The sequence below is a fragment of the Acartia tonsa genome, chromosome 12 (genome assembly GCF_053477335.1).
Source record: "Acartia tonsa isolate MP-2025a chromosome 12, ASM5347733v1, whole genome shotgun sequence".
Taxonomy (NCBI): domain Eukaryota; kingdom Metazoa; phylum Arthropoda; class Copepoda; order Calanoida; family Acartiidae; genus Acartia; species Acartia tonsa.
In genome coordinates this window covers 39,910,987-39,924,533 of record NC_137271.1, presented here as the reverse complement: position 1 = coordinate 39,924,533, position 13,547 = coordinate 39,910,987, and the positions used below count along the sequence as shown (strand labels likewise).

The following is a 13,547-nucleotide window of genomic DNA, read 5'->3' as shown; positions in this document are numbered from 1 at the left end:
TTGAACATACAAAACAAATACATATGTATTACATATTTCTTTTTATATGGTTTTATCTTTCATTTTCAAAGCAAGAATAATAGCGGCTGGGCCATTTATTTATGAATGAAGACAAATTAGATTTTTAAGTAAAAAGGATCCTAGAAACAAAGGTTGTTAAATAAAAGAGTGAAGGAAAATATTACTTTGACTTACTTTAAATCTAAAAAAGGGTCAGTTGACAATTATAAAAATTACAAGAAAAATGACAAAGGACAAAATAGCAAGAATCGATATATAATTACTTGGATGTATCCTTGGAATTTTATGTACTCTATTAAAATGATACTTCTTTTACATGCCTAAATAACAATAACATGCATCCAACCCCTTTACACATCCCCTCCTCTCCTTCTGGATAAACGAACAGACCAACAAATAAGGTAAAATTACCAATATGCATTAGCGAATAATTTTAAACAAAACACTTTAATAATAATATGAAATGATTTTAAAAATTTATTATATTTAACCCTTTACAGTCGGGTCCCTTGCCGCACCTTAATCGGTCGGGGGGGGGGGGGGGTTATTATCTAAGTTCATAATAGAGCTAGAGGGCAAATTTTTTTTGTGCAAGTCTGATAATGAATTTCCGACCTTTTTTAAGTCTAAGTCAATTTTTGCTTCCTTCACCCATTTATTTAACAACCTTTGTTTTTAGGTCTTTTTTAACTTAAAAATTTAAAACAACTGTAATTTTCATATTTTTTAAAGCTAGAAGAACAATTTTTTTCCAGAAAATGTTTATCTTTATGTAAATTTTACATTAGAAATATCAAAATATATATTTCAGCAGCCGCAGCTGTACTTGGCAGCTGCCAGCCGCCACAGTCGGCGGTCGGCGGGAAAACGGCGGCGGATATTTATGAAATTTTATTACGTTATGTAGACATGTAAGAAAAGCTTAAGTTTAAAATTTGAAGTCTCTAAGTAAAAAATTGCGGCCAAAGGAGCCTTTTAAAGATTTCTAGAGACCTGGAGGATCAGGACCTGCAGGATCATATCTGGAACCTGAAAGTGACTTGAACACCTGTATTTCATTAAGGATGTACTACTAGAGGATATTTTAGTATTTTGGTATGATAAAATGCTTTGTTTTAGTCAAAAAATATTTTTGTTCTTTTCCTGGATGACCTTGCCAGGTTTGCTGGCATCCTGTGCCCGCCAGAAACGTTTTGGGGGAAACGTTATTTACCTAGCTCCTACAAAAGATAGAATGCTGAATTTTTTTGTCAACATTTCCATCAAAATGGAGCATAATTAGCATCATCGGTAGCGGTCGGACTGCTTTTAAGCAGCTTTTTAGCCGCTTTCAATTTTCAAAACTGATTTTCTTGGCTCCTGTAAAAGAGAAAAGGCTGAAACTTCCATTAACATTCCCATCAATATGAAGCATAATTGAGTATAATACATCAAAAGCGACTGAGCTGCTTTTTAGCAGCTTTTTAGCCGCTTTATTTTTTTAAAACTGATTTTCTCTGCTTCTGGTAGAGAGAGAAGGTTGAAACTTCTAGTCAACATTCCTATCAATATGGAGCATAATTAAGTATGCAACATCAATAGCTGTCGGACTGCTTTTAAACAGCTTTTAGCCGCTTTTATTTTTCAAAACTGATTTTCTCGGCTCCTGTAAAATATAGAAGGCTGAAACTTCTTAACAACATTCCCAACGATATAAAGCATAATTAAGTGTTCATCATCAATAGCGGCCGGACTGCTTTTAAACAGCTTTTTAACCGCTTTTACATTTTGCAACAGATTTTCTCGGCTCCTACAAAAAATGCACTACTGAAACTTCTTGCCAATATAACAGACTTTATGCCCCATACTTAGGTAGTCTTTAGTAGTCTGACTGCTTTTAAGCTGCTTTTCTTTTTAAAACTTTCAGACATAAACATTAATTTTTAAGTGTTTCGTGATTCCCTACTCATTTGAATTTAGAAATTTAGTAGAATACTTTAAGAATAATCTTTAAAGATGAAAATAGTCATCAAGTTTCAGAAATTTACTAGTCATTTTTTATAATATTACCCCGATGTAGTATAAGACGCAAAATTCAGAGTCTCAGCATGGTGCCAAGGTTCCCCAATGTCTTCTATTAAAGGGAATATCATTGCATTTTATTATAAACATAGTGTTCTCAAATTTCTATTTACTTTCTTTATGCCAAAATTTGATAATAGTAATGTAGGTTTCCTCCCCAGACAAAAATTCACCCCTTCCCTTTTGCTTGCACCTAATTTTTACCCTTGCCCTCCCCCCCCCCCACCCTATTTTTCCTTTTTCTTTTTCTTCTCCCTACTCATCTCCCTTCATAAATCATCCCTTTTTCTCAGGGAAATGTTCCCCCCTCCTTAATCCTGATTAGCTGCATTGGTGACACCCCCCCCCCCCCCAATGACATGAACGCCTCCTAAAAGCTCACCTACCCCTAACCAATCTATGCACGCTTCTGTTTGTCATCTTGCCTTTGGTTCCCTCTTTTTCATTTTATATTTTACCCCTTTTATAAGCTTACCCTCTCCCTTTTCCTCTTACTCCACCTTTAAAAAACAATATCTTCCAACAAAAATTTATTTAAGAATTATTTTAATAAAGATGTAAATTTCATAAAAATAAAGTTTTAGCAATAATAATTAACAACAAAAAAAACATTAACATGTACTATCAGAAACAATTGGAATTCTTAATTTTGATTGACATCATTGAAGTTATTTTTTGAGCTATTATATTTTATTTTAAACAGCTATTTTTGTTTAATAGTTTCATTTTCACTCTAATATAGTTAAATTTATACCAATAAAGATGATAATAAACAGATACTTATTTCAGAACATACACAAGTTCTATAATAAGGAAATGTTCAAGTTTTTTATTGGTTTTTGTTTTTATTAACGTATATCAGAAAAATGTGCAGAATTGTAGAGATTCAAAAGCATGAACAATTATAAATTTTATCCTAATAATTACATATTTATTAGGAAAAAAATATACACTGTTCAGACTTTTGAACAAGTTTAAAGAGTTTCTTTTTTCTTTGTTTGTTTCTATGTAAATCTTGAATGCATTCTTCTTTACCCTTTCATGTCTAACAATAAACTAAACTTACAGCGCCCGCCTAAATATTAACACAAAGGGTTAAAGTGTTTATCTAAAGAAGCAAATTATTGGAGAGCAAATACTATATTTACCATGAAATTGTATAAAAGAATTTATCTTTCCTTTAATATCCTAAATAAAATTTATCAGAAAAATTAGTAATATTTTAATCACTTTAATCAGTCCACATACCTCTTAGAGGCTGTGAAGCTTCCCCAAAAAGTTATTCAGTTCAGTTATTAGTTTGATGATAACATAAACAAAAAATATTATTTGTCTAAAGAGAGAGTAAACCCCATACTTAGCATTTGTTGTAGAAAAAGTCAGTTTACATCAACTAGACTGATCATCTCTAAATAATTACTTTTTTAATTCAAAGTTTTTTAAGAACACCACACATTGGAAATATAATAAATGCGTCCGTAGGTGTAAAAAAGGGGTAGTTTACCAATAGCTCAACTGACCCACCCCTCCCCCCAAGCACACACACACACACACCCCCTCTAGCATCTTTAGACTGTAGTAATAAGAAGTTAATGTTCAGGGAATGGGGGGTATTGATATATAAATTATTATGGTACTCAAAGTTTTATTATTTGGCTCTCTCAGTATTAATTTTTTTAGTCAATAATTTTAAAATACAAGAGAGTATTTTTGTTATCCTCATTAAGGATGTTCATAGTCTTATCCCTTAAGATCCCTGCATATACATATGAAGATACTACAAATCTATAAATAGTATATGTAAACAAATATGCAGGCGTGGGGTTGCTCTGTAATGTAATAAAAAAATTAAAATAGAAAAAAGTAACTAAAGTTACTGTGAACATCATATTAATTCTTTGTGATGATATCACAAAAAAATGATAATTAATTTTGAGAAAGATGCTTAAGTTCAGATGATTAGAATTTCCACAGTTACAGTTGACTAACCACTCATATTATCATAATAAATATCCTTGCTCACAAAAAAAGAATTATTAATATCCATTATTCCATTGTATTAAATTATCTAAAAAAATTTATTCATTTTGGGGATGTCCTTATGTACATTTCTTTGTTTATTTATTTCAATAAGTTTAAAAACAATTTCTAACGCAGTTTTTGGGAAACACTCAAGCATGTGTTATTAATGATTGCATATTCAAATTTCTTGACCCTATTGAAATATTTGGACCCCTGCTAATCTTTTTTCCATTTTTCCCTGTTAAGAAGTTCAGACAAAACTAAGGTTATTAGAACATCAAAAGTTAACTATTTTTATATCAAAAACCAAAAGTAATTTTTAATTTTTGTTTTAAATATTTGATTCTTTTAAGGAATCTAAAGATTTTTTTATAGAAGTTTTTTCTTCTAAAGTCAACTACCTAACAGTTTAAACGTTAGAAATACTCCTAACTTGATTACTATAGAGATTTTCTAATGGTGATTTTCCATGCATTATGCAATTATAATAATCAAGTTTAAGAGTGAACAACTAGGGTTTTAAGTTTTTGCATATTTATTTGCATATATCTCTCTTTCTTTTCTTTGATATGACAACAATCAATCAGCTCTATAACTCACTTTGTCTAGAATTTTAGGCTATTTAGAAAGAAGAGGGGGGAGGGGGGAGTTGTACGTGACTCTTCCTTGTAGATATAATACCGAGAAGAAAAATCCATTCAAAAAATGGTATTCTTTTTTAAACCAAAGAGAAGATGCTTCTTCGTATAAGAAATCTACACAAGAAATATATAAGAAACAAGGATAACAACATCCATAAGTAGCGAGGCTCAAAGTTTATTGACAGACAACTGGAAAAAAATTATCTTTTGAGTATGTTAAAAATACATAAATGAAATAAATCACGAAACCTTTTAAGAATGTATAATGTCTTTTGAGTCATTAAGTCAAAAATAAAAAACGTAAAATCTAGGAATCGATCTAGCACCCATTATTATAAACATTATTCATGATTTCAAATATTCCAGATGCTCTATAACTAACCATGCTGTCTGACTTAGAACATTTGTTCAGTAACTTTTTTTCAAAATATTTGCTCTATAAATCAGCATTGTTGTTTATTTAAATATATTATATATAGCAATTTTGTTTATATTCTGAGTAACAAGATGTCTATGTTACAGTCTGTCCCGAAGGATCTTGCTAACCGCTAGATCAATATGGTTCTCATTTACAATATAGCTTCTTATTGGTAATAGGACGATTATAACTATTTTGGGTGAGGGAACCATCGCCCTCCGAAGAGAAATCGCCCCAAGAAAAAAATCCATTTTTTTCTTTTTTCTTTTAAAACTGCAATTGAATAGAGGACTCTTGGGGCGTAGCTGCTAGTAATATATTATAAATATTTTATTTTCAAATAAATTTAAATTACAATTCTAAAAATTTCCTATTTTTTTACCTTGAATATAATTATATGAACTACGCCTTAAAAACAAGATAAATATATAATTATCCACATTTTTGTAGAAAAGAATTCGGTCAACTTGAATTCCATAAAGTTTTCCTTAAACAAAGGAAAGCAACATCCATCAAGCGAAGGTCTGAAACCAAAAAGTAGAACAAATGAACATGAACACTTTTAATTGTTCAAATACAGGATTCTGTTTTTTTTAGGACTTGATTATAAAGATACTCTTACAGGGATCATCATCTAAAGTTTAAAATTGATAGGGCAATTCTAACATGATAGATTAATGTTTCTAGACGTGCGTACGGATGGACAGGCATCCATACACTAATTATAGAAAAGCCTCGCTTTTAACAATAGATGCGGGAATATTTCAGTAAAAATGTTTTTCATCTAAATATTAATATTTTTGGGTGCTTTCACAGAAAGTGCCCGTTGAGCATTGAAAACTCCCCTTCCTTATTTTTTATTTTAAGCAAAAATATGGTGGTAGTTTATTCCTTATGCCTTACAGTCTGTAGGTCTATTATAAACATTTTTTATAGTTTTTTATAACTTTTAGGTAAATTAATTCAGATGAAATGATTCGTGTCTGATTTTAAAAATTATTATTCCTAAGACAACAAGGTACATTGCTTATATGGTACAAGTGTTAATGTTTGTTTGTCAACCCGTCTTATTTTAGGGACTTGCTTTTAATAGGTGTTATTTTTGAATATAATGAATTTGCTAAAAATGTTTAGTTTTACCGAGAACACACCAATAATTTGTTGAAATATCTTTAAACATGAAGAATGTTAGTCTTTTAATTAGATAAATATTTTCTAGATTATGACATTAACGTAAATTTTTCTAAATTAAGATTTAGTTTTTTCCTTTTGTAATATTACTAATAATTTTAAATGGGCGGAGATTTTAGTACATTCCAAAATTGTTTTGTATGTGACATTTAGTTGAAACCAGGGGCTGCTATTCAGCCAAATAATTGTAATTTAAAATGTCGCAAAATTTAATTTTATTTTATATTTTTGTCGATTTCTCTGGTGAGGGTGATGGTACCCTCACCCAAAATAGTTATAAACCTTCCCGGGACTTATGAGAAGCTACCCTGTTAAGAAGAACCCGATCGGTTCCGTAGTTAGCGAGATCCTTCAGTACAAACACACAGACACACAAACACACAGACAAACAGACAGACATCCTGTTACTTTAGTATAAGCGGCTTCGCCCCTAGCCTCTAGGGGCTTTGCCCCAAGAGGTATGTTCAAACCGATTTTTCGTAATTTAGATTTTAAAAAATAAATCTAAAAAAAACAAGGATGACAACATCCATAAGTAGCGAAGCACAAAAAATAAAATCATAGATGGCAATATGTACAAGTAGATTTAAAGTGTATTTATTAATTGATTTTTTGGAGAAAATAAACACGAAACCCTGTTTTATTTTGTACAATGATGACAATCAAAGTAAATAACATAAAAGATGCTCATAACAATGGGAAAAATTATTTTGATACTGATATCCCAAAAAAGTTTTAAAATTGGACCAAAAACACCAAAGATATGAGGAAATATGTAAAACATGTAAAAAAAGCAAAAACCTGCTAAAAAGCAGTCTGACCGCCATTCTTGTTTTCTTAAAACGACAGGAAATTTAATTTTTAAATCCTTAACTAAAAAAATTTGGAAAATTGGACTATATACATCAAAGATATAGAAAAATTTTAAAATAGCCAAAAACCTGCAAAAAGGAAGCCTGACCGTCATGGTTGTTTTCTTTAAACAACAGGAAATTTAATTTTGATATGTATAACTGAAAAAATTTTGGAAATCGTACCATAAACACCAAAGATATGGAAAAAAATGTGAAAAATAATAAAAAAATAGCCTAAAACCTGCTGAAAGACAGTCTGACCGTCATAGTTGTTTCCTTAAAAAGACAGGAAATTTAATTTTGATATCTATAACTAAAAAGATATTAATCTTATTGATCTGCCTGACTGTCTTTACCTCCCTTTTGAATTATCACATAACCATAATATTACCTTTATCAGATTCAATTTTCCTTTTTTAGTTTATTTTTTTTTGTATATAGAATTATATTCTTTAGGATGCGGCCATTTAACATATTATTATCACTACTGCTTTCATGGAGTCCAGCTTATGGCCAAAGACGTTTTACAAGTCACAATTTCAACATACAAGGAGGGGCCGGAGTCGGCCAGGGAGTTGGTGTTGGGTCCAACGGCGGCGTTGGAGTCGGCACAGGTGTGGGTATAGGCGGCAGTGCTAATGTTCAGATTGTTGTTGATGGGAACGGCGGCGTGAAGGTGAGACCGAATGATGCTTGTGGTGGCAGCGACTGGATTCTGGACCAATCCACAAGTAAACCATTTTTTAATTTTATTTTTTAAAGAAGCTTTTCTAAATTTATGGTTGATCCATCCGTCTGTCAATAATTCTTTTAGTTAATTTAGGCATGTCAGAATTGTCCCTTCGATTTCAAATTTCTATTGCTTTCATCGATAAACTTAATCTCCCACTACCATGAAGAAAAGCCCTTGGAGAAAAACTGTAAATGTAAAAAAAGCTTTAATTCAAAACTAAAATCGCCTAAATTAATTTTGACTTAAAATCTCCCCCTACCATAAAGAAACAAACCATTAGCCCATGCAGAAAAGCTAACTTTTTTAAAATCTTTAATTTGAAATTAAGAAATGAGTCATCAAAAACGCCTATTTTTTTAAAAAGCGAAGCCTTTCTATAATCAGGGTCTGTCCGTCCGTCAGTCTGTAACGGTTAGCTCTTTTCGTGTCCTTAAACAATATCCTGTATTTAAGCAGTTTTTTTAACAAATTTCAATTTGTTTCGATTTTTACACATTTATATCTTGATTAGTCAGGTATTACTCTCTACAAGTGTCAATGTTCGTTTGTCTTAAATTACAGCACTTCGCTTTTATGGATGTTGCTATCCTTGTTTTTTTTTTGTAGATACTTGTTACAAGATATTTGCAAGTGACATGACCTGGGAAACAGCAGAACAGCAGTGTAAATCTCTGACGGATGGCAAGGGCCAATCTACTTTGGCTGTTATCAAATCCTCTAATGAACATGAATTCATTGTCAAATGTAAGTATTATATTTATAAACTAGCGACTATGCCCACTAGGGGCCTCTAGGGGCACTTGAGGAAAGAGGGATTAGGGGTTAGTGGATTGGACTTATAAGAAACTTCATTGTAAATAAGAATCATATCCGTCCTGTGGTTAGCAAGAGCTTATGCTAGAGACGGACAAAACATCCTATTAGTTTCATTTAAGGATAGTTATATGGGTAAAGAATATACATATATGGCTGATAACTTTCTTTTATTTTTTAATACTCATATTCTTTTCTGATATTTGATCCAGCTTATAATATTAATTCGAGAGAGAAAAAATCACGAAACCTATACGTGATTTTATCTCATACATAGTAAAATCGACGAACTTTTATCACTCCGCCAAATATTGTCTTAGATTTATTTCGCTTGTTGGTTATACCATATTCCTGGCTTTGATCTCTATAATAGTCATAGCTTGTATATTACTAGCTGCTTCGCCCCCAAGAAAATAACTTGAAACCACCACAAGACCAGTAGATTTATTCCCTGAAGAGTAGAATCCAATCGGTTCAGTGGTTACCGAGATCTTAGGGGACAGACAGACGGACAGACATCAAGCTACATTTCCTTAATACTTTTGCTAATTAGTTATTTTTTCTTTCAGCTCTGCTCAGTCAATTTGTGTGTGTAAGTTCTGGTGGCTATAGGGCAAATGGCTGCTCATTCTGGATTGGATACAAACACAACAAATGGGTGGATGGTTCCCAAGGTAATATTCTTTATACGTTGTTTGAAAGTTATTTTACTACCCAATATCTAAAAAGCCTGTTGAATCATTTATATGTTTTCCTAAAAGTTGAAGAATAATAAGCCTAGGTCCTTTACGTAGCGGGACAAAGTGTCTCAAAAGTCAGCCTTGTGAGTCCACATCATAAAAATGAGGGATTATCAATTTCTTTTTTAGGGGTTTTCTTTCCCACTTCTTCTCTCATCTTCCTCATTTTTATGACGTCATGTGTCTAATTTTTGAGTAACTTTCTGCCCCTAAATTGCCGACTTTAATTAAAAGCAGCTTATAGTGCCTAATAAAAAATGATAATACAAATAACCAATGGTAGGCCACTATTATATGTATACTAGCTTATCATTGGTCATTTGAATTTTTTAGACACTATAAGCTGCTTCATATATTTTCACTACAGCTTGATAGGTCTAAGATTAAACCTTTTGCAATATAACACTCATCTTTTTTCTTCAGTGTCCTACACAAATTGGATCCCCAGAAACTGGAATCAAGGTTGTGCTGCAGTTCAAGATGTGCCTTCGTACCAGTGGTTCAATGGGGATTGTAATAGTTACAGGCCTGCTCTTTGCCAGAAGAAAGTCAGTCCTTTAGGTAAGGAGGCTATCTCTTTTTAAAAAAATTCTACAGGGTGTTTCAAGGGAAACGTTACTTTTAAAAACTTAATTATTCATAGAAAAAAATTAAATTAAAAAAAGGCTCCTTGGAAAAACAAGTTTTTAAGGCATAATTTGCCTCTCATCCTTATTAGGTAAAGTTTGATATCTCATTTGAATTTCAGTTTCCCAATCTGGCGGTCAGCCTGCTGGCGGTGACCCCTGCACCAACTACCAAGTCTTGGATGATAGAACTAGGAGTGTCCACTATGGCTGGGAACATAACTGTGACAAGTTTGGCAGGTAAATAACATCCGGGGATTACCCTCTTTTGCCACTGTATTCAAGAAATAAAATAGATTAAAACCTGTCTACTACCAATATAAAGATTCTCTGAATTGTATAAAACATTAGATTCATTGGGTAGGGAAATCTTAACTGACAGACAAAAATTGTGGTAGCGGACGCAGTTTGTCAGCCGCTTCCCAAGTACGGGTATTACGGCAGTGTGAACAGACGTGGACAAGTATAATTATAGAGAAGCTGGGCTTCTCTATGTATCACCAAATAACAAACAGAATTTAATTGGGTGTTACTTTATTCAGAGCTTACAGGATACTGATTTATAATACAACAAAATAGTCAATGCACAGATTGGAATAATTAATACTAAAATCAGAGGTTAAATATATATACATACAATAAACACAATAGGCAACATTTATCCCCCATCCCTGGAAAGGGGTGGGTGAAACAAGCAAATCAGATTAGCCATAATAGGATTGTCAAACTATAAATACTTTTAATTCCCTCGGACCTCCCACAAGTCGGGAGCAGGGTTGCCATAAAACCATGGCCTAGGGGTGCCGAATACCACAAAATCACAGTTTCATTGACCTTTCAATAAAAAGCGTACTTCTGAAGCCAATGGTTGATAACACCAGATTATCATGTACTCCTATAAAGTGAAACTTGTAGCTGACAAAAATTACTATATTACCCATCCCCCACCCCATCGAACCTCTTTATTCCCTCCCTTCTTACTGGATTAACGAACTGACCAATAAATGATGTTCATGCTAGCAACCTAAATTGACGACAATTGTTCCTCTGTCATAATATCCACGTATATTTCTATATTCCTTACTAGCGGCTTTGCCCCTAGCCTCTAGGGGCTTTGCCCCAAAAGATAATTAAAAAAAAAATTGGAGGTGCCCCAGTATCAATTTCAAAATTTTCGGGGAAAAAAATTGGATCTGCCCCAGTATCAAATTCAAAATTTAAAAAAAATGGGGAGTGATTTTTTGTTTTTTTGGGGGGGTTAGGGGTGTCCCACCCCCCATAGCTTAAAACCACCATAGGACCAATAGGTATATACCCTGAAGAGTAGAATCCGATCGGTTCAGCGGTTACCGAGATCTTAAGGGACGGACGTACGTACGGACGGACAGACAGACAGACGGACGGACGGAAGGACGGACGGACGGACGGACATCAAGCTACTTTTTATTATAGATGATAACGTATATTTCTATAAAATTTACTAAGAAATACTTGTATAGGAGTGATACCAGCCCTGATTGGAAGGGTGCCGGATGGTACAAATTCGAACATGCTGGAAACAAGCTAGCTCAATCTTCTCCAGGTAAATAACATTTCCGATTAATATCCGCTGGTTTAGAACCGGTTCTCAGCAATACTGAAAAATCATGTAAAGCACCGTATTACAGAATATTTTCCACGAAAATTAAAATATAAATTATAAAATTAAAACCATCTTTGTTCGCCTGGGCCTTCGTCCCCTCTGCGATAACAAAACTGGTTTTAATCTCATAATTTTTAATTTTATATCCGCGGAAAGTTGTCTATAACAAGGACGTAAAAGCTTTTTATTTTTTTGAGCAAATTCATTCTTTTAGGGGGGGGGTAAATCTTTATATCGTGTAGACAAGAACGTCCAAGCTTTTTTAATTTTTAGGGGGGGGAAGGGGTAATCACCCCTTTAACTCCCCCTGGTACCTGGTCTTTATTTGTTATTGTTACGCTATTTTAAGATACATTTTTCATTAAAAGATTTTGAATTTTATCTAGGTAAACGTAAATGTGGAACAGATAAGCCAGGATGGACAACATCAAGCACACAACACATGCACCAGGGCGAGACCAGAGACATTCAGATCTGTTTCCACTCCTTTGACGATCCTTGTGGCCACAGAGAGCAGGGCAAGGTGAAGAACTGCGGCAGCTTCACAGTGTATTATCTGCCTGATATTGCCATGTGTGACCTTAGATACTGTGCAGCTTTTTAATTACCACAGCTGTTGCCAGGGATAAGACAATGAACGATAAAGTGCTATACATCTCCAATGATGATATTATTAGTTATTTCTCGCATCGTATTATAAACAGCTTTCAGCGGATATAAAATGTACAATTATAAGATTAAAACCATTTTTAGCCCCGAGATGCCGAAGGCAGAGGCTAAAAAAATTGGTTTTAATCATAGAAAACTTGATATAGTATGATACTAGGCATGTTGTTTCCGTATGGATGAGAACCGGTTCTAATACATCGGATATTAATCGGTTTCGAATAATTACGATAAACAAAATCATCCCATCTATGTATAGATTGGAAGAATTGATTAAAAATTTTGATACTACTAGTTTTAAACCAACTAATCAAAATTCAATAAAAATTTTAGAATAAGATTCCAATTGTTATGATCAACTACGCAAAAAAATTGTCAAAATCTAATATTCACTTCTAGTTTAAAAATGAACTATTATAAATACCACATAAAAACTATTCCAATGATCAAATTATTAGGGATCTAGAGGGATAAGACAATCGTCAATCAATTGATATATACAGACCAAATGATGATACACAAAATTACCCCATCTGTAGATTAGTGGTTAAAACCAATTAAAATTCAATAAAAACCTCAATGTTGTTAAGCTAATGAATAAAAAAAAGTTATTACATTAGTGTAATAAACAGCCCAATGTCCCCTCCCTCCCTTAATGTCAAATCATAGATGTTATCTAATATTTACGCCAAATCTACTTAATTAAAAATATTTATTAAACATTATATATTATAATTCTAAGTATTTATAAAAGTTATATAGATTTATTTATTTATACAATGTATTAATGTATCAATTTTTTAATGTAAAATGTTCTGTACTAGGTTGATAAAATAAATTAATAAAAACTAAAATCAATGTGTTTTTAGTAGCGAAGCTACTCTATAATTCGAAATGTCCATCCGTCCGTCTGTAAGAGACAGAAATGGAGAAACGTGATTTTCTCGGCTCCTATTAAAGATAAATGCTGAATTTTTCAGGGATTAAATATGTTAACATTCTTCATATTTTCACAAAGTTTCATTAAGTTTCGTTAATTATTTGGGGTGCTAGATCAATTCCTACATTTTTAAGTTTTCATGATATTCTCAACTCCTATTCAAGATAGAAGAATGAAAT

The 13,547-nt window shown here is 32.6% G+C and overlaps 1 protein-coding gene across 1 annotated transcript; it reads left to right on the top strand.

Annotated features, from left to right (window-relative positions):
* The first annotated feature begins 7,636 nt into the window (after nucleotides 1–7,636).
* LOC145333982 (uncharacterized) lies at nucleotides 7,637–13,184 on the top strand. Its single transcript, XM_080179252.1, has 7 exons — nucleotides 7,637–7,939; nucleotides 8,548–8,685; nucleotides 9,324–9,428; nucleotides 9,918–10,055; nucleotides 10,243–10,360; nucleotides 11,620–11,702; nucleotides 12,149–13,184. Exons 1-7 carry the CDS (start codon nucleotides 7,666–7,668, stop codon nucleotides 12,364–12,366), a joined length of 1,074 nt encoding a protein of 357 aa, XP_080035378.1. The 5' UTR covers nucleotides 7,637–7,665; the 3' UTR covers nucleotides 12,367–13,184.
* Nucleotides 13,185–13,547: the final 363 nt, after the last annotated feature.